The sequence below is a fragment of the Cherax quadricarinatus genome, chromosome 41, assembly GCF_038502225.1.
Source record: "Cherax quadricarinatus isolate ZL_2023a chromosome 41, ASM3850222v1, whole genome shotgun sequence".
NCBI lineage: Eukaryota > Metazoa > Arthropoda > Malacostraca > Decapoda > Parastacidae > Cherax > Cherax quadricarinatus.
This window is the reverse complement of record NC_091332.1, coordinates 4,146,520-4,170,650: the sequence shown is the minus strand read 5'-3', so window position 1 is coordinate 4,170,650 and position 24,131 is coordinate 4,146,520. Positions and strand designations below refer to the sequence as shown.

Here is a 24,131-nt window from a genome sequence, read left to right as displayed (position 1 = left end):
ATTATTATTATCTACAGTTGCCTCAATAATCCTAATATTAGTGTACTAACAGTAAACTACCTACTTCTTCCCTGAAGGGTAAATCTATAAATTAATAAGTGCCTACCATCCACGCCAACTCAGGAGAGAACGCTTTTGTTTGAGTTGGGTGTAAGGGCCACCCAGCTCGGCTGTTCCATTACGGCCATGCTGGGACCCCTTTGTACGCTGTATCTGTCCTGTGGAACTTTAGGGACCAAATAAATTTCCACAATACGTATGTAATAATAAGTCAGATTGCTTCTGCTAGTTGGCACAGCTGGTAAGCAGTAAACATGTTTACATCCTTTTGGGGGGCAGTTCTCTCGTGCTTGTTCGCATTTTTTTTTTACAGTCATTTGGTCAAATTTCTTTTTTCTAACCATGGGGCCTAGTGATCTACTGCAGTTGGCCTCAAAAATACTCCGTTTTCTCTTACAGTAAGAACGTGGGAAGATAGTATAGTCAAATTGTGAGAGAAATGGTCGACTGCCGCTGCCACTTCCTCTGCCACCATATTATGGTCTATTCTGTTCATTCTGGAGTATATATCATGTTTCTGTGCTAATTATATTGTTTATTATGTCATATTAGATGAATTGTGATAGATACTAGCAGCATATTTAAGTATTTTTTCTCCTCTCTAGAGTGCAGGAAGGAATTAATGGCTTTTCAGTTAATTTAAATGAGGAAAATTAATTTGATATATGAGTAAATCGGGTTACGAGCTAGCTCCTGGAACGGATTAAACTCGTAAGTCAAGGTTCCACTGTACAACTAAGTAATGCTACAATGTTCAAATTTTAATGGCTCAAAAGGTAATCAGGCAAAAACTACTTAATTCAGAGAGAGACCTCTAAGTATAGACTACCTGGTAGACCATACCTACTAGGTTTAGTCTACCTGGTAGACTATACAGTGGACCCCCGGTTAACGATTTTAATCCGTGCAAGAGGGATAATTGTTATGCGAAATAATCGTTATGCGAATGAATTTTCCCCATAAGAAATAATGGAAATAAAATTAATCCGTGCAAGACGCCCAAAAGTATGAAAAAAAATTTTTTTTACCACATGAAATGTTAATTTTAATACACACAAACTGAAAAAGGCATGCACAATTACATGACACTTACTTTTATTGAAGATCTGGTGATGATTGATGGGATGGGAGGAGGGGAGAGCATTATCTTCTTACTGTTTAGAAGGGGAATCCCCTTCCATTAGGACTTGAGGTAGTAAGTCCTTTTCTGGGGTTACTTCCCTTCTTTTTTTAATGCCACTAGGGCCAGCTTCAGAGTCACTGGACTTCTTTCGCACAAGATATCTGTCCATAGTGGCCTGTACCTCTCGTTCCTTTATGACTTGCCTAAAGTGTTTCACAACATTGTCAGTGTAATAATCACCAGCACGGCTTGCAATAGCTGTGTGAGGGTGATTTTCATCCATGAAGGTTTGCACTTCAAGCCACTTTGCACAGATTTCCTTTATCTTTGTAGTAGGCAACTTCTTCAATTTCTCTCTCCCCTCCTCTGAACCAGTTTCCCCAGGTCTGGCCTCTTGCTCTTGAAGTTGATCTATCAGCTCATCAGTGGTTAGTTCTTCATTGTCCTCCTCCACCAACTCTTCCACATCCTCCCCACTAACCTCCAACCCCAAGGACTTTCCCAATGCCACAATGGATTCCTCAACTGGCACAGGATTCTCAGGGTTAGCCTCAAACCCTTCAAAATCCCTTTTGTCTACACATTCTGGCCACAGTTTCTTCCAAGCAGAGTTCAAGGTCCTCTTAGTCACTTCCTCCCAAGCCTTACCTATAAGGTTTACACAATTGAGGATATTAAAGTGATCTCTCCAAAACTCTCTTAGAGTCAGTTGAGTTTCTGAGGTCATTACAAAGCACCTTTCAAACAGAGCTTTTGTGTACAGTTTCTTGAAGTTGGAAATAACCTGCTGGTCCATGGGCTGCAGGAGAGGAGTGGTATTAGGAGGCAAAAACTTCACCTTAATGAAGCTCATGTCCCCATAAAGTCGCTCTGCCACGTCTGTAGGATGACCAGGGGCATTGTCTAACACCAGGAGGCACTTAAGTTCTAATTTCTTTTCAGTTAGGTAATTTTTCACATTGGGGGCAAATGCATGGTGTAACCAGTTATAGAAAAATTCCCTAGTGACCCATGCCTTACTGTTTGCCCTCCACAGCACACACAAATTATCCTTGAGGACATTCTTTTGCCTGAACGCTCTGGGAGTTTCAGAGTGATACACTAATAAAGGCTTCACTTTGCAATCACCAGTAGCATTGGCACACATCAACAAAGTAAGCCTGTCTTTCATAGGCTTATGTCCTGGGAGTGCCTTTTCCTCCTGAGTAATGTAGGTCCTGCTTGGCATTTTCTTCCAGAACAGGCCTGTTTCATCACAATTAAACACTTGTTCAGGTTTCAGTCCTTCAGTTTCTATGTACTCCTTGAATTCCTGCACATATTTTTCAGCCGCTTTGTGGTCCGAACTGGCAGCCTCACCATGCCTTATCACACTATGGATGCCACTACGCTTCTTAAATCTCTCAAACCAACCTTTGCTGGCCTTAAATTCACTCACATCATCACTAGTTGCAGGCATTTTTTTAATTAAATCCTCATGCAACTTCCTAGCCTTTTCACATATGATCGCTTGAGAGATGCTATCTCCTGCTAGCTGTTTTTCATTTATCCACACCAATAAGAGTCTCTCAACATCTTCCATCACTTGCGATCTTTGTTTCGAAAACACAGTTGAACCTTTGGCAAGAACAGCTTCCTTGATTGTCTTTCTGGTGCCCACAATAGTAGCGATGGTTGATTGGGGTTTCTTGTACAGCTTGACTAGGTCGGCTATACGCACTCCACTTTCATACTTATCAATTATCTCTTTCTTCATTTCTATAGTAATTCTTACCCTTTGAGGTGTAGGGTTGGCACTAGAAGCTTTCTTGAGGCCCATGGTCACTTATTTTCCAGAAACAGCACCGAAAATACTGTAATAATACGAAATATTCCGAGTGTATGCTTGGATGTTACCGCGGAGGCTGGCTGGTAAACAATGGGACGGGCGGCACATGTGAGGCTGGCTGAGGGCACATTGGACGCGTCTCGGACGAAAATCGGTGAGCGGGTTTTTAATCGGTATGCGCGGCAAAAATTTTGCGATAAAAGTAATCGGTATGCGGAAAAATCGCTATGTGATGCCATCGTTATGCGGGGGTCCACTGTACCTACTAGGTACAGTGGACCCCTGCTTAACGATCACCTCCCAATGCGACCAATTATGTAAGTGTATTTATGTAAGTGCGTTTGTACGTGTATGTTTGGGGGTCTGAAATGGACTAATCTACTTCACAATATTCCTTATGGGAACAAATTCGGTCAGTACTGGCACCTGAACATACTTCTGGAATGAAAAAATATCGTTAACCGGGGGTCCACTGTATAGTCTACATAATTTTCATCCTCAAAGCAAATAAATACATGTTAAGGGTTCTTGTGAAAGCAGAATGTGTGCTTGCCCAACAATAATGTGGTGTTAACAGCTTCTCACTAGACATGCATGGGGAAAAAAATGCATTTTCTTGTGCTGTAGCATTTGTGTGAGCAAAATTAGCTACATACAGTGTTACTATTGTACAGTACCAGTATCTTGAAACCTAACATAAAAAAATTACTCTAACTTTTTCACTTTCACTATAAGATATGTTTTGTGTAATCTTAAAATTTATTTAGTGTTTAAATATGGGCAAGTTATTTAATTTTTGTGTCGTGTTGAATTTTATTTAACGTATGTGGAAGATGAAATAGCTATTCAGAGAAATTTTATGTATTGAATTCCATTAGTAAACTGTTTTTGTTTTAAATTTTTATTCATTAAGGTAGCTGGCTATATAAGTTTAATATGATTCCTTCTGTTTCAGGCTGATTGGAAGAAATATTTCAAGCACTTATGCTAAATTGGAGAAATTAACACATTGTAAGTAAGATTGATTTTTCAGTAGTTTTTTTTTTTAATACTGTTTATTATCTACCAAGGCAAGGTGGCCTGGAATAGGGTGGTCTGAAAATTAAAAGTTGAAATTTTAATTGAGAGATGTCACCCTAATACAGTGGTCCCTCATTTATCGTCATTAATCCTTTCTTGGAAGTGCGACGATTATCGAAATAGACAATTTTCGAATCAATTTTCCCCATGAGAAATAATGTAAAATCGAAATAGACAATTTTCGAATCAATTTTCCCCATGAGAAATAATGTAAAATCGAAATAGACAATTTTCGAATCAATTTTCCCCATAAGAAATAATGTAAATACATTGTACAATTAATCCGTTCCTGACACCCAGAAATGTTAAAACAAATTTTTTTACATGAAATATAAATGAAGTACATAAACAGTACAATGGGACATGATGAATGAAACATTAACAGCATAACACTTACCTTTATTGGCGATTCTTCTTAGTGTATGGAAGACTGGAGGAGGAGAGAGATTGGATTAGTTATTGTTTGGAAAGGGAATCCCCTTTCATCAACACCTCAGGTACCAAGTCCTTTTCTGAGGTTCTATTCTCTGTTTCTTAATGCCACTAGGACCAGCTTGAGAGTCACTGGCATCTTTAAAACTTCCCTAAAATGGGCCAAGACTCTGTCACTGTACAAGTTGCCGATATGGCTTGCAACATCCTTCTCAGGGTGTTTCTTCTCCATAAATCTTTCCATCCTACCCCACATTTCAAAAATCTCCTTAATTTCTGAAGAAGGCACCTTCTTCCATCTCTCTTCCTCCTCCAGCAAGATTCTGAGCTGTGATCTGTTGCTGTTCCTGCTGAAGCTCTTACAGCTCCTCAGCGGTGAGCTCTTCGTTGTGGTCCTCCACCAACTCTTCCACATCCTCCAAACTCACATCCAACCCCATGGAACTCCCCAATGCCACAATAGATTTCATAACTGACATAGGCTCATCAGGGTCAGCCACAAACTCTTCAAAATCCCCCTTGTGGACATAGTCTGGCCACAATTTTCTCCAAGCAACAACAGCTTCCTTGATTTCCTTTTTCTTTGCCACGATGGAAGATATGGTTGTATGGGTTTTGTTATACATCCTGGCCAGTTCGGCCACACGTACGCCACTTTCATATTGTTCAATGATGATTTTCTTAAATTCAATCATATTTCTCACCTTCTTTACCAAAGGCTTGGCACTAGGAGCTTTCTTTGAAGCCATGGTAGCTTATTTAGCACTTGTAAGCACTAAAATGAATGGAATGTTATGAAATATTTCGTATGAACAAGTGAGGGGACTGTTGCTCGCTGGTAAACAATGGCACACTGGCTGGGAAGGGAGGCCGAGGCGGCTCAGAGCCGTGAGTGCGCATCGTCCAGGACGAACCAATGTGAGCCAATGTTTGGACGAAAATAAAGCGACGATTTCCGAAAAGGACGACTATCGAGCCCGACGATTATCGAGGGACCACTGTACCTCTATCAAACATATCTTCAGGTGAAATTTTAGTTTAGCACCAGATGAGCCTGACCCATGGCCGGGCTCCGAGAGTAGTAAGACTCGAAAGTCATCAAGGGTACATAATATAATAATGATCATTGGTCCCTCTGGAATTTGGGTTCCAGTCATTATGACAAACTAGAAAAAATGAACAGCATTATGTTTCAGGAATACAGCTTTTGATTGGAGGGCATGTCCTTCCTGTATTCAGTTAAAATTTTCAGGAGGTACTGCTTCTGGGTCTCATATTTGGAGATGGATGAATTGGTGAATGAAAACACTAATGCAGTGTAATGTAATCCTTTATTGACAGTATTTCAACCACACAGTGGGCTTTATCAAGTCACAAACAGATCTACCTGGAGAGAGAGGATCTCTTTATATATAGGAACGAAGTGATAATTTTAGACATCCAATACAAATATGTAGCTTTAAAAAATCAAAGGAAATCCACAGTTCTTTAGAATATAGATGCGACCAAAAACACAATGTTTTGCATCACTAAACCTCGTCAAATTCTCTTCAAATTTGCTGCAGAGATGCTGTATATAAAGTGGAATGAGAGCACTATGTGCCTAGAATTCAAACAATTTTCAATTTTACCCCTATAATAATAATAATGGGGGAGTGCTAAACCCATAGGATTATACAGCACATGTGGGGGGGATGGAAGGTATTCAGGCTCAATTCAGGGAACTAGAGCACAGATCCAGTTCCCTAGATCAAGAACCCCTCACCAATGTCAAAGAACCTCCCTTGAGGGATTTACCCCTATAAATGTGGACCACCCTACCATAGAAGGAAAATTTTCACTCATTCCCAGTTGCCTTTCCATAAGAGCAAGGTCACCATAATTTCAGCGAGCCATTGATCCAATGATTCATCCAATAATTCAGTGATCAAATAGTTTATTAATCCAGTGTTAAACCAGAGTAAATTTTACAGTACAGTAAAAAACCAGGAGTTCAGATTGATCAGGGCCAGAAGCATTCTGAACTTGCTGTTCATCCAGCTTATAAGCCATGAAAATACGAAGGAAATTTTCCAACACAAGCACTTCAGTACTGCTCAAAAAATGGTACTTACCAAAGCCTGTAGTTCTTATCTTGGACATGTGCTCTGATTCCTTGAATCAAGCTTGAATGACTTCGATTTTCCCAGGTGCTGTGTGACCCCTATGAGTATAGTGCTTCCTCCATGATTATAATGTTATTTTGTAAAGAAAAAAAAGAGGGGGGGGGGCAAGTAAATTGTCAGTCACATGGTGTTGGGTATACCTACAATGTATATTAGAGCTCACTTCTTTACTTACTATTAATTAATTTAATGTTTTGCTGAGCACCATCATGTAAATGAAATGGGTAAAGTTATCAGACTATATATCGGCATTAAACACCAAAATCCCTTGTAAAATTTGATAACTCCTATCTCAGTGCTCTGCTCAGCATAAAGTGTACCCACCTCAGTATCATTTTATCACACTTGCTAGTAATTGCATATATGCTTTATTATGCACTAGCATATACACAAGGCTTATTGCTATAAGTATTGCCATAATTGTGTGTAACTGTCATAATTACAGTGGACCCCCAGATTTCGTAATATTCGGATATACTAGTAATGGTTTTTTGTCAAAATACAGTATTGGCTCAGTGATCGTCATTTAGCTCAGTAAGTCATTCATCCCAAACATGTCCGAGCGGCCCGACACACATTTACAGTTAATGTCATTGTTTATCAGCCAGTGAGCACGATCCCACACGTTCATACGATACATTTCGTAATATCCCATTTGTTTTAGGCAACCGTGGGCCAAAAGAAAGCTGCAAGTGCCAGCCCTCTGGTAAAGAAGGCGATAAACACGATAAAATTCAAGAAAAAACACACCAGCCAGGGTACTTCCCCACATGCACCAGCCAGGGTACTTCCCCCCACACACGATTTGATTTGAGTGGGACTTGCACATGAGTGAATTGAATTATCAAAGCTTATTGCTTGGGAAGCATTGAAAATTGGGTTGGGCAAATACGATTCTGTTAGTGGGATTGTTTGTGAAGAACCTGCCTAGTATGGGCCAACAGGCCTGCTGCAGTGTTCCTGCTTTCTTATGTTCACCATTATTATTATTATTATAATCAAAAAGAAGCACTAAGCCTATGTACACCAGCTGAGGAAATTGCTTCAGAGAAAGAGAGAGGGAAGAAAGTGCCTTCTTCAAAGATTAAGGACATTTGTGCAAAGTGGAGTGAGGTGCAAACATTTGTGGAGGAACATGACCCTCTCCCCTCCTCCCATCTTCCATACACCAACAAGAGTCTTCAATAAAGATAAGTGTGATATTATTGTTTTATACTCGATTTCTCATTCTTTTCTGTATGTAAATCTATATTTAATCTATAAAAATAATTTTTGGTAATACTTTTGGGTGTTGCAGTTTGTTGCAGTTTAAAAACTGTAGTGTAAAGCACCCTTCTGGCAAGACAGTGATGGAGTGAATGATGGTGAAAGTTTTTCTTTTTCGGGCCACCCTGCCTTGGTGGGAATCGGCCAGTGTGATAATAATAAAAAAAAACTTTTGGGTGTTTGGAATGGATTAATTGGATTTACATTTTTTTGTGGGAAAAATTAATTCGGAAATACATAGTCAGATTCAGATTTAGGCACTCTCTGGAATGGATTAATTACGATAACGAGGGGTCCACTGTACTTTTAAATGAGTAAAATACAATGGAATACCTGTACAAGCAAAGTCAACAGGCAAAAGGTGCCATCCTCATTCTTTTTTATCAAACCTGGCTGAACAGGGCAGCATTTAACTCCTTATGACTTAATCAGAAGTTCTGTGACCAAATTTTTAACCAAAATTTACTTCAAAATGTTAGAATTTATCTGAACTATCAAACTAACACAATTATCCGAGTACCCATACAAATAAGTATTCTTTGAAGAATCAGGTAGTGAATTTTATTTGTTTGACTGTAGTACACTATTTTTACATTCTCCTTGCTTGTGTATTGCTAGTTTTTCTATAAAACACACTACACAGCATTTTTTTTAATGTCAAATAATGGTTAGCTGCAGAAGTTTGGGAATTAAGATTTGTAAATACATAATTTTTTCTTGATTTTAGTTTCTCATTTCATATTTACCAGTTCACATTATATAACCATTTTGAATTGTATTACTCTTTAGTATGCCACAGGTATAGTTTGAGCATCATTCTTGGTACATTTTATATGAATGATAAACATAACCTGCTTTAAGTAAATATGCTAAAAAAAAGCAAGTACTCTACTGTGGTCCATTAAACAACCCATGGGCGAGTTTTTAAACTATCAACTCGATATGTCTTTTATAACCAACACTGTTTTTGGCATTAATAGCACAACTTCCTGCTTACAGTGGCAAAGAAACGATCACTCTTTGATGATAGCAATGACCGAGAGATCCAAGAATTAACAGGAATCATTCGGCATGACTTGACTTCCCTCACAAAACAACTTAGTGATGTGCGTAATCGGTCTTGCATTGCTTCTCCAACTGGCAACAATGCTCACCTTCAGAAACACTCCACAAATTTAGTAGGATCATTACAAAGCAAGGTTGCTTCTATAACTCGAATGTTCAAGGATGTTCTGGAAGTTCGGACAGAGGTTAGTAAGCTACTATGTATGTCTTCAAAATGGTTTGAAGCCTTTGCCAGGGCATATTCTTTGGTTCGGTTCATTTTTAGCCTTTTGTATAATTATATGTTGTATCTTGTCAATTTAGCCCCCATTTACAACTTAATATAATGAAATCCATTTAACAAATGAATCAACACAAACATTGTGTCATGACTGTTCCCTGTATTTATCAATTAGAATCATCATTTTAAATCACAAGCTGTTCTTTTAGTCTGTCTTTACCACTCTTTTTCTTATTCGTTCTCCCATTTCCTCTTTTTTCCATTTGCCGCCTCCTTTCTCTCCTCCCAGCTTCTTGTGCCTTTCTGCCTCTTCCTACCCTCTCTCCCTCTCCATTTTATCAGTTGTCCCCACACTCTTGCCTCCTTTCTCCTGTTTTCGGGAGGGTATCTTGTCACTGCTAAAGTGCTCTTGACAAGGAAATTGCACTGAATTATTCACTACCATTCCTTGGCTCAAATCTAATAATTCCACATCTTCTTTAAAAATTTTCATTACATTACGAAGGATTTCTGTAATGTATCTATGACATTTGGAATTTAAATTATATATAGGTCATGGAATGTAACTTATGGGTTTTGAATTGTTTTAATCCATTGTAGTAATGATTTCTGGAATATGGCACCAAATTTATCAAAATAGCACATGGACACTTAACTAATGATGGTGACAGACTGATTATTGGAAGAAGCATCTTCCAGCACACCTTACTTTCTACATTTTATTTTTTTTCCTCAACAAGTTGGCCGTCTCCCACCGAGGCATGGTGACCCAATAAGACAGAAAATCCCCAAAAAGAAAATACTTTCATCATCATTCAACACTTTCACTTCACTCATACATAATCACTTTTGGAAAAGGTGCCCAGATACAACACTTTAGAGGCATATGCTATAAAGATATATAACAATTCCCTCCAAACTGCCAATATTCCAAACCCCTCCTTTAAAGTGCAGGCATTGTACTTCCCATTTCCAATACTCAAGTCCAGGTATATAAAAATAACCTGTTTCCCTGAATCCCTTCACTAAATATTACCCTGCTCACACTCCAACAGCTCGTCAGGTCCCAAAAACCATTCATCTCCACTCATTCCTATCTAACACGGTCACGCACACTTGCTGGAAGTCCAAGCTCCTCGCCCACAAAACCTCCTTTATCCCCTTCCTCCAACCTTCTCAAGGACAACCCCTACCCCGCCTTCCTTCCCCTACAGATTTATACACTCTCCATGTCATTCTAATTTGATCCATTTTCTCTAAATGACCACACCACCTCAACAACCCCTCTTCAGCCCTCTGACTATTACTTTTATTAACTCCACACCTTCTCCTAATTTCCACACTCCAAATTTTCTGCATAATACTTACACCACACATTGCCCTTAGACAGGACATATCCACTGCCTCCAACCGCCTCCTCGCTGCAGCATTTACAACCCAAGCTTCACACCCATATAAGAGTATTGGTACCACTATACTTTCATACATGCCCTTCTTTGCCTCCATAGATAACGTTTTTTGTCTCCACATATACCTCAACGCACCACATGCCTTTTTTTTCTTCGTCAATTCTATGATTAACCTCATCCTTCATAAACCCATCCGCTGACACATCAACTCTCAAATATCCAAAAACATTCACTTCTCCCATACTCTCTCTCTCTAGTGTGATATCCAACTTTTCTTTCTCTGAATCATTTGATGCCCTCATCACCTTACTCTTTTCTATGTTCACTTTCAACTGTCTACCTTTACACACCCAAACTCATCCGCTAACCTTTGCAACTTTTCTTTAGAATCTCCCATAAGCACAGTATCATCAGCAAAAAGTAACAGTGTCAACTCCCATTTTGTATCTGATTCCCCATAATTTAATCCCACCCCTCTCCTGAACACCCTAGCATTTACTTCTTTTACAACCCCATTTTAAATATATTAAACAACCATGGTGACATTACACATCCCTGTTTAAGACCTACTTTTACTGGGAAGTAATCTTCCTCTCTTTTACACACCCTAACCTGAGTCTCACTATCCTCATAAAAACTCTTTAACAGCATTTAGTAACTTACTACCTATTCCATATACTTACATCTGCCACATTGCTCCCATATCCACTCTATCATGCCTTTTCTAAATCCATAAATGCCGTGAATACTTCCCTACCTTTATCTAAACACTCTTCACATAAAACCTCTAAAACCTCCTTATTCATCCGCCTTCTTTCAATAATAACCCTACCGTACACTTTTCCTTTTTTTTTTTTTTTTTTTTTTTTTAAACAAACCGGCCATATCCCACCAAGGCAGGGTGGCCCAAAAAGAGAAACGAAAGTTTTTCTTTTTAAATTTAGTACATGTAATTTGTACAGGAGAAGGGGTTACTAGCCCCTTCCTCTCGGCATTTTAGTCGCCTCTCTCAACACGCATGGCTTACGGAGGAAGAATTCTGTTCCACTTCCCCATGCAGATAAGAGGAAATAAACAAGAACAAGAACTAGAAAGAAAATAGAAGAAAATCCAGAGGGGTGTGCATATAAATACTTGTACATGTATGTGAAGTGTGACCTAAGTGCAAGAAGTAGCAAGACGTACGTACCTGAAATCTTCCATGTTTATGAGACAGAAAAAAGACACCAGTAATCCTACCATCATGTAAAACAATTACAGGTTTCCATTTTACACTCGCTTGGCAGGACAGTAGTACCTCCCTGGGCGATTGCTGTCTACCAACCTACTACCTAGGGCTTTTCCTGGTAAACTTATTTCCCTATAATTTTTACAATCTCTAGGTACCCTCCCATCTTTCACACATTTATTAAACAAAAATACCAACCACTCCAACACTATACACCCCCCCCCCCTACTTTTAACATTTGTCATGATCCTGTCGGTTCCAGCTGCTTTACCCCCTTTCATTCTACATAATGCCTCACGCACCTTCCCCATACTCGCATCCTACTCTTCTTTACTCCTAAAAGATGTTATACCTTCCTGGCCAGTGCATGAAATTATCGCCTCCCTTTCTTCATCAACATTTAAAAGTTCCTCAAAATATTCTCGCCATCTACCCAAAACCTGCATCTCCCCATCTACTAACTCCCCTACTCTGTTTTTAACTGACAAATCCATTCGTTTCCTAGGCTTTCTCAACTTGTTTATTTCACTCGAAAAATTTTTCTTATTTTCATCAAAATTTCTTGACAGTGCCTCTCACTCTATCATCTGCTCTCCTTTTGCACTCTCTCACTACTCTCTTCACCTTTCTTTTACTCTCCATATACTCTGCTCTTCTTATAACACTTCTGCTTTGTAAAAACCTCTCATAGGCTACCTTTTTCTCTCTTATCACACCTTTTACTTCATCACTCCTCTTTCCTCCTGCACCCACCTTGTGATAGCCACAAACTTCTGCCCCACATTTTAATACTGCATTTTTAAAACTATTCCAACCCTCTTCAACCCCCCACTACTCATATTTGCACTAGCCCACCTTTCTGCCAATAGTTGCTGATATCTCACCCTAACTTCCTCCTCCTCTAGTTTATTTACTTTCACCTGTCTCTTACTTGTTGCCATTTTCCTTTTGTCCCATCTACCTCTTACTCTGACTCACGAAATTGTAATGACATGATTGCAAACAAACCATACCACGGGCGGGATTGAACCCGCGGTCAGAGTCGCAAAACTCCAGACCGTCGCGTTAGCCACTGGACCAGCTAGCCACAATAAGATTCGTCCAACTAGGCATATTTCTACACCATAGGAAGGTTAGCATAGGCACCACTGTGACCACAAATGCAAGTTTTTACAGACGAATCTCCAGCCTATGCTAACCTTCCTATGGTGTAGAAATATACCTAGTTGGACGAGTCTTATTGTGGCTAGCTGGTCCAGTGGCTAACGTGATGGTCTGGAGTTTTGAGACTCTGACTGCGGGTTCAATCCCGCCCGTGGTATGGTTTGTTTGCAATTGTGTCATTACGATTTCGTGAGTCATGTTGACGGCATTGAGGGGACTTGAGCTAGAGTTCGTCACGGCCACGCTAGCTGAAGATTCGTCTGTAAAAACTTGCATTTGTGGTCACAGTGGTGCCTATGCTAACCTTCCTATGGTGTAGAAATATACCTAGTTGGACGAATCTTATTGTGGCTAGCTGGTCCATTGGCTAACACGACTGTCTGGAGTTTTGAGACTCTCTGACCACGGGTTTAATCCCACCCATGGTATGGTTTACCTCTTACTCTAACTGTAGCTACAACTAAGTAATGATCAGATATATCAGTTGCCCTTCTGTAAATGTATATCCTGAAGCCTACCCATCAGCCTTTTATCCACCAATACATAATCTAACAAACTACTTTCCTTATGTGCTATATCATACCTTGTATACTTATTTATCCTCTTTTTTATAAAATATGTATTACTTATTACCAAACCTCTTTCTACACATAGCTCAATTAAAGGCTCCCCATTTTCATTTACCCTTGGGACCCCAAATTTACCTACTACTCCCTCCACATTTCTACCCGCTTTAGCATTGAAATCCCCAACCACAAGTACTCTCACACTTGGTTCAAAACTCCCCACACACTCGCTCAACATTTCCCAAAATCTCTCTCTACACCTCTCTCTTCTCCAGGTGCATAAATGCTTACTGTAACCCACTTTTCACATCCAACCCTTATTTTACTATACATAATCCTTGAATTAATACATATGTACTGTAATATGTAGACAGTACATATGTAGTTTTTTTTCCAGTTCTTGGTTATAGTGTATTAGTTGGAAAATAGGAAAAAAAAACATTTTCTTATGAGATGGATTCAAAATGGAGGGCAAGTGCTATATATAGAAGGCCTTGGGACATGATTAATGAACAGGAAATGTTGCTTTAGTGATTGGAATGAATTTTTAAATTCACTTTGCATAGTAGTTCTGATGGCTGAGTAAGCAGTTTCTTGGCATTAGTGGAGAGCACAGATGGCATTCTAGTAAAATAGTCAAGAATTGAGCAGAATCACTGTTGTGTAAAGTTCCAACTTTATGCCTCTGTAATTCTGAGTGAATATAAAATTTTGCATTATTTGAGGCATTAACTTTAGGAAAAGGTTCTCCACCATTCTAGAGGATAAAATTTTCTTTTAAATTCTTTTTTGAAGGGGACTTTCAGTTTGCAATGTGTCAACAGTGAAAGGGTTAAAGTTGTTCTACAGATCTCCTAATTTATCTTCACTTTGGGTTTCTATTCATTTTTTGTCCATGTACTTTTGCTAAGCATTAAGTAATCTGTTTTATCTATTAATATTCATTCTTTTTAATTTTTTTTTCAGAACCTAAAGAAGCAAGCAGAACGTCGAGAGCAGTTTACAGGTGGAGTGGTGAGTGGAGAGCTTCCACCTGGTGCTGTTGCTGGCCATCACCAGGGATCTGTTCTCTTAGCAGATGAAGCAGCAGCAGCTCACACTTCTATTAGAGAATCAAATAGTATAAATGGTGAAGTAGCCATAAACTTGGGAAATGGTGGTGCTTACCATCAACAGCTACAGCTAATGGAAGAGCAGGATACATACCTACAGAGTCGTGCAGATACTATGCGCACTATTGAATCAACTATTGTTGAACTTGGTCAGATGTTCACACAGTTAGCCACCATGGTTAAGGAGCAAGAAGAACTAGTTCATAGGTAAGTAGAGAAAGATTAAGGTTTTCACTGTAATAGAAATTGTTCTGGGGCTTAAAATGCATTGTGGAAGCTGTAAGTATTTTAACTGAATATTAACAAAGTAGCACTTGATGTCCAAGACTCAGTGCTTTGTATGAAGACATATAAATTATACATTTATGATAAGAGTGAATGGAGACAAGTGGTTTTTGGAACCTGACGAGGTGTTGGAGCGTGAGCAGGGTAACATTTTGTTAAGGGATTCAGGGAAACCGGTTAGCTGGACTAGAGTCCAGCTAACCAGTTTCCCTTCTGTTTTTAAACTTGAGTAACTGACTTGGAATTAATAGACACTATGCAGTATTAAACTAGAAAGTACTGCAACACCAGGACATGGAATGGCCAGGAATGTGTTAGGCATGGTATGAAGCAGGCCACAATGATTCCTTCAAATGTTATAAATGTACAGCATACTATTACAGTAGGGCCCTGGTTATATGGTATTTATGGTAGGAAGTCAGGTGTGGTAGCCCACCCGGCTACCACACCTCGCAGTTGTTTTGTTTATTTTAGTGATTGTATATGTTTTTTTTTTTTTTTCAACAAGTCGGCTGTCTCCCACCGAGGCAGGGTGACCCAAAAACGAAAGAAAATCCCCAAAAAGAAAATACTTACACAACATATCCCTCCAAACTGCCAATAATAATATGTAATGTATTTATTATATAATTTTGAAAAAATGTCATTGATGGATTAATGAAAATAACATAATACACGACATTAAAACGCCCCAGTGTGATTATTATGCTTATTGCCATCGACATACCTTGTTCAGAGTTTAATCTTTATAACTTGGCATTTAAAATAAGAGGCTTACGACTCCTCTTTTTAATAACATTATTATTGTAAATGAGAAACGTGGAGAATGTAAACAAACTTGAGGGTGGTCAGACTAATGCTTTTAATACTTGTCCAGTTGCTGTTCATACATGTTCATCATGCATTCATTTGTGAAGCTTTTACCCCACAATAGAAATGCCTTACATTGTGTACAATTTGTCTTCACATTGGTGCAATAGAATAAATAACAGCATCACTCCCATTCTCATACAACATGCCATTTTTAGAGTGAATGACACTGAGTGAAGGCATACAAAAGGAATATTTTTCTAGAGTTACCCCAGTAATACCATATTGTATACATCTTCTCTGATGTCGGACTAAAGATAATGAAATTCATGCCGTCACTCCTACAAACCGCCTGGCTAAACCTCTCATATTTGTTAATTTGTTCTATGATTGTATTATGTTTATATACATAGCACCCTGCTTTGGTGGGATACAGCCGGTTTGTTGAAAGAAGAATATCATAAGTGTGTTATATAATTTTGAAAAAATATAGCTGGATTAATGAAAATGTCTATAATAACAATATACAACATTTAAAGCGCCCTAGAGCGATTGTTATTATTAATATGGCATCTTCAACACTACTGAGATACTCTGTGATTTTAATATAAACATGCACACCAGCACAGTGTGTAACTTTATTTAGTTATAGGTACATACACAAGTATAATTATCAGAGTACAGTGGAACCTCTGTACTTCCAGAAGGCTGTTAAAGTACTGAACGAATTTTTCCCAACCAATTTTCTTAGGCCCCCATAGTTACATGTATTTATACAAATAATGTTAAAAAAAAAAATGCGAAGAAACACGTCCACGTTAGCACATTGCCATAAAGCTGGGTCCTACTGTATAAGCAACTGAAACTTGTGTGCTTTTATGGGTTTGGCATTTAAATTTCTTTAGTAATGAGATGAGCAATTTAAAGGGGATATTAAAGAATTAATTAGTGCACAATACATCAAAGTTCCCAAGCCAGTCATCTCCCTTCTCCCATATAATGAAATTTCTATGGATGTCACTTTACCTTTTATTTGTTAGCATTTGATAATGATTATAGTTCTTAAATTAAAAGGCTACAGCATTCAAAGACCATGCCTCATTCCCATTTTCTATTCATTGGCCTTGTACTTTTGACTTTTAAATACCCATCAAAGCTTCTATAACTTTCCAAAAGTAGTAACATGAGCAATAGTGACATGCATTTCTCAGCACTAGCAGTCACATCTTTGACAACTCTAGAAAGACAACAGAACCACAGTAACATCACATATTTAAAAAAAATTTTCTGGAAGATATTAACATTTTTTTCTAGTACATAATCTTAACCTAAGCCTCTCGTAGCACACTTCATATTTTAATTTCTTTTCTAGCTGTTCCATAATACATTTGCAACACCAGCCTTATGCAAATCCATAAAGGCTACAAACAAGATATTTAGTCATCTGGTGTCATTTTTATAATCTCCCATATTTCTCCAAACTAATTTGGTAGTGAATGCTAATTTTCACCTTTGTGTGAAAAGTCATGTAAAAGGGGTGTTGCTTCACAGCATCCCTTTCACATGGAATGGAGAGGGAAAACTAAGTTTATAGATTTTTTTTGAGTGCTCAGATATTGATTCTCCCTAAATAATTTTTTTTTTTAATTCTCATATTTTGTGCATGATATAATTTAATATTTTGATCTTTGCAGAATTGATGCTAATGTAGGTGATGCTGAATTGAATGTTGAAGCTGCTCACTCGGAACTTCTTAAATATTTTAAGTCAGTCTCATCAAATCGAATGCTGATGATTAAAGTTTTTGGAATCATGATAGTCTTCTTTGTTATTTTTGTTGTTTTTATGGCATAATGTGATATTTATATATTAATTGGTAAGGCCTTGTACAGTGGATTATGTATAATCAACTTATGGAACTTTCATAAATGTTAAGATAATTTGAAGAGATGTATGGAGAGAAGTTTTTATAGCTATGTACCAATACATGTGAACATAGATATCTATCAGATTACATCTAAAAAATGCCAAATTAATTGTTAAATGCTTGCTCTCCATTCTTCAGTGACTATTTGTATAAATATATACATACATATTCTGCAAGCTTTGTATTAATCTGGTAACTTTTTATGATTAATGAAAATGTTCCTTTAATGCTGTGACAACCATTCCTTAAATAGTCTATATAATTTCCCCATCTTCATTTCCAATTTGGTAAACAATGTACAGTATTATAGTGCATTTCCCCCCATTACTTAAACCAATCTTTCTGCTGTCATGGTTGTACAGGAGTATTTATATATATGCATGCTTAATAAATATAAAAATTATTGCAGATTAGTAGCATTAGATTCCTTTTATTACTGCACATGGAGACACTGGCATTATGCCAATAAGTGGTGAAAGTGTAGTCCTTTATTGTAACAATCCCTCCATCACTGGACTTGTCCAAGTACGTATTATACATGGTGGTTTACACAAGTCTATGGAGCAACATGTATTTGTGCACTGTTTTGAGCCTATTGGTCCATTCTTTGCTTGATATGCACTGTGGGAGCAGATAAAGTAAATATCTCAAGTGTTTGTTGGTTTAATAACACTTCAAAGCATCTCGTGTGTTCCTGGTACAGAAGTTCAGCCGTTTCGTATTATTGGTGGTATTTTTATAAAGAGCATGTTCCTGTAGACAGACTGGTAGACTGTCTCCCTGATATATGCTTGGTCATACCCTACTCTGAATTTTGTATACCTTGTCATTCTTTGAGACCTGATGCCATACACCAAGCCCAAGAATGTTGGGGGGTATATAAAATTGTGTAGCTGTTAACCAAGAATATACCAGTGAGATAGCTTTGACTTGACCAGTCTGTTCACAGAAAGATGTATTCTTCATAAAAGAAACTGGGATAAAGCTGAACTTGATTCCAGGCATCTGTTTCTGGTAATGATTTGTTAATAAACTAACCAACACATCAAACAAAAGAGAATGATTACCTTAACTATTCCTGTAGTATATATTGCACTAAAAAAAAAAAAATGAGCATAGGCCACCAGCCCTCTATAGTCCATCAATCCATGCTCTAGTAGCTTATCCTAAAAAATATGACCTCACATCCTTGGGATTACACAAGCCATTATCTTTCATATCAGATATATACTTGAATAAACCCAGTTATTAGTACATTACTCGAGGACTCTTCTGCATTATTGTTTTCACCCTATTTTTAACCACCACTACAGGGAAGTGCTAAACTCAAAAAGCACCTAGGACAGTTATTACTCGGGTCTAATTCACGAAGAGGGGTAGCTCCAGTTCCATGAATGAAAAGCCCTTTAATGACATTATCCGGAGATTCCTATTAAATACATAGGTTATTTTGAAATTATTATTGCAAACCATGTTAAGAGTTATAGGTCACTGAAACAGTCTCTTGAATACAATAATCACCACCACTAGGATGTCACTTGTTTTATCATATACAGCATCAGGATTATAATTTCTTACCTGCACAGTCAAGTAGAAGTAATTAATATACTGGAAGCAGAGATGTTTGTATGCTCAAACCCAAGCCTTGATACTTAGAGGCAGGTGGGTGGAGTTGTATACATGGACCAGAAATGAGGTGTGGTAATTGATGGCATCACAGGAAAAATGCCCACCTGTGAAGCTATCAACTGTCCCACCTTATTTCTGGTCCAGTATATGAAGTTCCATCTATATGCCTTTACTTCAATGCTATGGATCTGTCCACTTTTATCAAGGCTGAGGGTTGGAACACCTCAAAAATCTCCAGTATATTAGTGTACCATACAAGCAAAATGTCTTGACAATGAAGCTAATTGTATTGCACACTGCACAGGATGTGTTGAGACTGAATGGGAATACGTTTTATTGGAAAGCACTAAACCCTTAACCCTTTGACTGTTTCAGGCCCCTTTCTGAAACTGTCATTCTATGTTGCTAAAATTTTGAAAAAAAAAAAAAAAAAAAAAAAAAATTATTCTTTCTTAGGAAATGATAGAGAATCTTTTCCCAATGGTAATGACACCAAAAGTTCGAGATTTGGTCGAAAACTCACGGAATTACGCTCCCGCGAAGTCAGCGGTCTCGGCGACATATGCGTATCGACTTTGAGCCCTATTTTCAGCCAATTCCGTTGTTCCAGTTGACCAAACTCATAGCTATTTCTTTAGAACTCCATTTTATCTATCTGCTGAGTACAAGAAACCTCCCATTTACCAATTTGGACTACCCAATATTGTGGTCAGAAATTGGCAATTTGGCCAATTTCACTCAAACTAAATATGCCAATTTCAAAATAGGGTCCAGAATAAACAAGGTAGACATTCTTGGCACTAAAATAACATATCCTCTGTTCATTAGTCACACCTCTAGGCCCCTCTTATATTATTGCTTTCTATTTCGATTTTTTATTCATACAAAATTTACTGTTATGCAGACTACTGCATTATTGTAAAAATGGTATAAATAATATCAGTGCACTAGTGAAAGAATATTAGACTCCCCAGTTGACATGTGGTGTGATTTGTTTACTCCTGAACATTGGTAAAAATCGAACATTTCCGCTACTTTGAGCTCAGTTTCAAGGTCGTTTTCATCATCAAAGTAATGAAAATCATCTCTATTTCTGTAATATGTTTTCCATTTTATCACCAAAGACCATGAAAACGCAAATACATCGATAAATACTATACGAAAATACACCTCAAAGTCAGCGTTTTAACCCCTTCAGAGTCCAAGGCCCAAATCTGAAGTGGTGCCCCAGTGTCCAAGAATTTAAAAAAAAAAAAAATTTTTATTTTTTCTTATGAAATGGTAGAGAATCTTTTTGTGAAGGTAATAAAACAAAAAGTACGAAATTTGATGGAAAATTGACGAAATTATGCTCTCGCGAATTTTGACGTGTCAGCGATATTTACGAATCGGCGATTTTTGCCGACTGACTCCCATTTTAGGCCAATTACATTATTCCAGTCAACCAAATTCTTAGCTATTTCACTAGTATTACTTCTGTTCTATCGATTGAGTACAAGAAATCGCCAAGTCAACTGTTTCAACTACAAATTAAAGTGATCGGAAATTGTTAATTTGGCCAATTTAACACAAAGTTCAAAATATTCCAATTTCAAAATAGGCTCCAGAATAAACAATGTAGGTATTCCTGGAACTAAACTAACATTTCCTCTGTTCATTAGTTACGTTTTGAGGCTTTACAAATAAATTCCATTTTGATTTTTTATTCACATAATGAATTTTTATTCACACCAAAAAATAGAAGATTTATTGTTATGCAATACTGTAATAATTGTATAAATATCATCACCATATTTGTGAATGCATATTAGACCCACCAGCTGGTGTGTATTAGACGTGTGAGGTCGTTTACTCTTGAATATCGTCAAAAATTTAACATTTCTGCTAATTTGAGCTCAGTTTCAAGCCATTTCCAGTGCTAAAACCAATCAAAATCATCTCTATTTCTGTAATATGTCTTCCATTCTATCAAATGAGACCAAGAAATCGCAAATACAACTATAAAAAACATACAAAAAACACTGCAAAGTCGCTGTTTTAATCGAAAAATCATGATTTCAGTTTTTTTTCTCTCATTATACACAGTGTGCTGCAGGATCTGTTTTATGTGGTGCACACATACCACATAGATGTATTCTCTAATATCTAGGCCCAAATGTGCCACTCACAGTTTATCAGAGTGAGCTGAGCTCATGACGTAGATCTACGGTTTGGACCCTGAACGTAAAGCCGTAGATCTACGGGACGGACCCTGAAAGGGTTAATCCAAAAAAACGATCAGTGTTTTTTTTTCTCATTACGCACTGTGTGCTGCAGGATTTTTTTTATGTGGTGCACACTGACCACACAGACCCATTCTCTCACATGTGGGCCTACCAGCTTTCTTCCGCTTGATTTGAAGCCGCTAGAATTATTGAGTATATATATGTCTGAAACACTGGCTCGTAAGACGTATATATGCGACCAAAACAGTCAAAGGGTTAAGGATCATACAGCACCTGGAAAACTGGATGTAATCAAAACTGATCCTAGTAGAGGGTGGTTATAATTACATCACAGCAGCTCCATTGTTGCTCCCAAGGTAAATAGATTATGAAAAAGCACGTTATGCTACCAATAAGTGACAATCAAAATGGAGAATGGGAGGCATTCAGGTTTAATAAATGAAATAGGAGGATAAGTCCAGGTCCTGGAATTGGAGACCCAGCATCAAGGAACACTTGAAAGGGGATCTCTCCTTGAAAGAATAGTGACTAAGTGTAGAGCAAATACATACTGCGTTCACAGAAGCTCTACACCCATATCTGTGCTCCAGTTCCCTGAATACCTTCCATCCCCCCACAGGCACTGTATAATCCTATGGGTTTAGTGCTTCCCCTTAATAATAACCTAAACCCAAAGGAGTGATACAACACCTAGGGAATGGGAGGTAATCAAGCTCAATTAAAAGGGGCAATCAGGTCCATATCTGTGGATCGAGGAACCTCCCTCAAGGGAGGAGTGCTGTATAATGACAGTTTCTAAAGGGTCAGTGGGAAATTTCAATCCTATTATGACCTTGGGTGTTAAACAACACCTGGGGAATGGCTTAATCTGAGATCACTTGTACTCTTGATAATTATATATATGAACACTAATCAATACTACAAGGGATGATATGAGAATTACCACACTGTTCTATACATTAACACAATGAGCACCGGGTTCCATATGCAATGAAGTCTCGCACTTTGGAGGTAATATTCCTGAAATTTACGTATGTAAAATCATTGTCAAGTAAGGGAAAAAATAATTTTGATACTTACATTGTAGCTGTTCCTTGGTGATCTAGAAAGGTATAGAGATAGTTGGATGCAACTAGTTCTTACCTTAAGAGCTAGATGTCAGTGGAGTGTTACTGGGCCAAGTAGTCATCTTGGGCTCTTGAAAAATCAGTCTTCTACCCTCATGTTGTCAAATTATACTATGTACTACATTCATATTGCTCTTTCATAATTTTACCAGTTTGTGTAGTTCACCCATGCCTTGTGATGTTGAATGGCAAAAAAACATTGAGGCAGTTCAACTGGAAGTATCTGCTTGTTGTAATAAGGCAATCACCAGCTGACTGGTGATTGCCTTATTACAACAAGCGAAACTCCACACAAAGAAATGATTAAATTTTGAAAATTATTAGGTAAAAGGTCATATTAAGTTCACATCTTTGTGGTTATTAGTCAAGACAAGCTCTAAATATATCTGGCTTATTCAGTATAAAACATGACAACGCCTATATTGGTGTGAGCAAAAGGCAAGTGTATTCTCGGGGTTACTGAACCCCCAAAAGCATAGAATGGCTTTTTGTAAAGGAACACAATAGTTTAACCCTTTGACTGTCGAAGGGCCAAATCCTGAAGTTGCTTCTGGTGTCGCAAAATATTCGAAAAAAAAAAAAATTATTTTTTCTTATGAAATGATAGAGAATCTTTTCCCGATTGTAAAGACACCAAAAAAACGAAATTTGATGGAAAACTGACGGAATTACGCTCTCGCGAAGTTAGCGACTTCGGCGATATTTAAAAATCGGCAATTTCGCCCACTTTGAGCCCTATTTTCGGCTAATTCCGTTATTCCAGTCAACCAAACTCATAACTATTTCTTCAGAACTCTATTTTTTCTATCGATTGAGTACAAGAAACTGCCCATTTACCGATTTCAACTACCCAATAACATGGTCAGAAATTTGCAATTTGGCCAATTTCACGAAAATTAAAAAATACGACAATTTCAAAATAAGGTCCAGAATGAACAATGCAGACATTCCTGGCTCTAAAATAACATTTTCTTTGTTCATCAGTCATGTCTCCAGGTCCCTGTGATATTACTCTTGCTTTTTTATTTTGAAATTTTATTCAAACAAAAAATAGAAGATTTACTGTTATGCAGACTACTGCAATACTGTAATAATTGTAAAAATTACATCAACCCATTCATGACTGCGTATTAGAATGGCTATTTGGACATTTATTGGACAATGACATCATTTGTTCACTTTTGAACATCGGCAAAAATCAAACATTTCCTGTACTTTGTGCTCCATTTCCAGGTACTTTTTATAGTAAAATTAATCAAAATCACCTCCATTTCTATAATATAGTTTCCATTCTATCAAATGAGACCAAGAAAACGAGAATACAACCACAAATACTATACGAAAATAGACCACAAAGTCGGCATTTTAATTAAAAAAAACGGTCGGAGTTTTTTTTTTCTCATTATGCAC

The 24,131-nt window shown here is 37.7% G+C and overlaps 1 protein-coding gene across 4 annotated transcripts in view; it reads left to right on the top strand.

Annotated features, from left to right (window-relative positions):
• Syx5 (syntaxin 5) overlaps positions 1 to 17,930 on the top strand; it is a 61,776-nt gene extending 43,846 nt beyond the window's left edge. For all 4 annotated transcript variants that reach the window (XM_070092908.1, XM_070092909.1, XM_070092911.1 and 1 more), the window contains exons 4-7: positions 3,967 to 4,022; positions 8,954 to 9,204; positions 14,573 to 14,925; positions 17,508 to 17,930. In XM_070092908.1, the coding sequence (XP_069949009.1) occupies positions 3,967 to 4,022; positions 8,954 to 9,204; positions 14,573 to 14,925; positions 17,508 to 17,667 (820 nt within the window). In that variant the 3' untranslated portion in view covers positions 17,668 to 17,930. The remainder of the gene's footprint in view (positions 1 to 3,966; positions 4,023 to 8,953; positions 9,205 to 14,572; positions 14,926 to 17,507) is intronic.
• Positions 17,931 to 24,131: the final 6,201 nt, after the last annotated feature.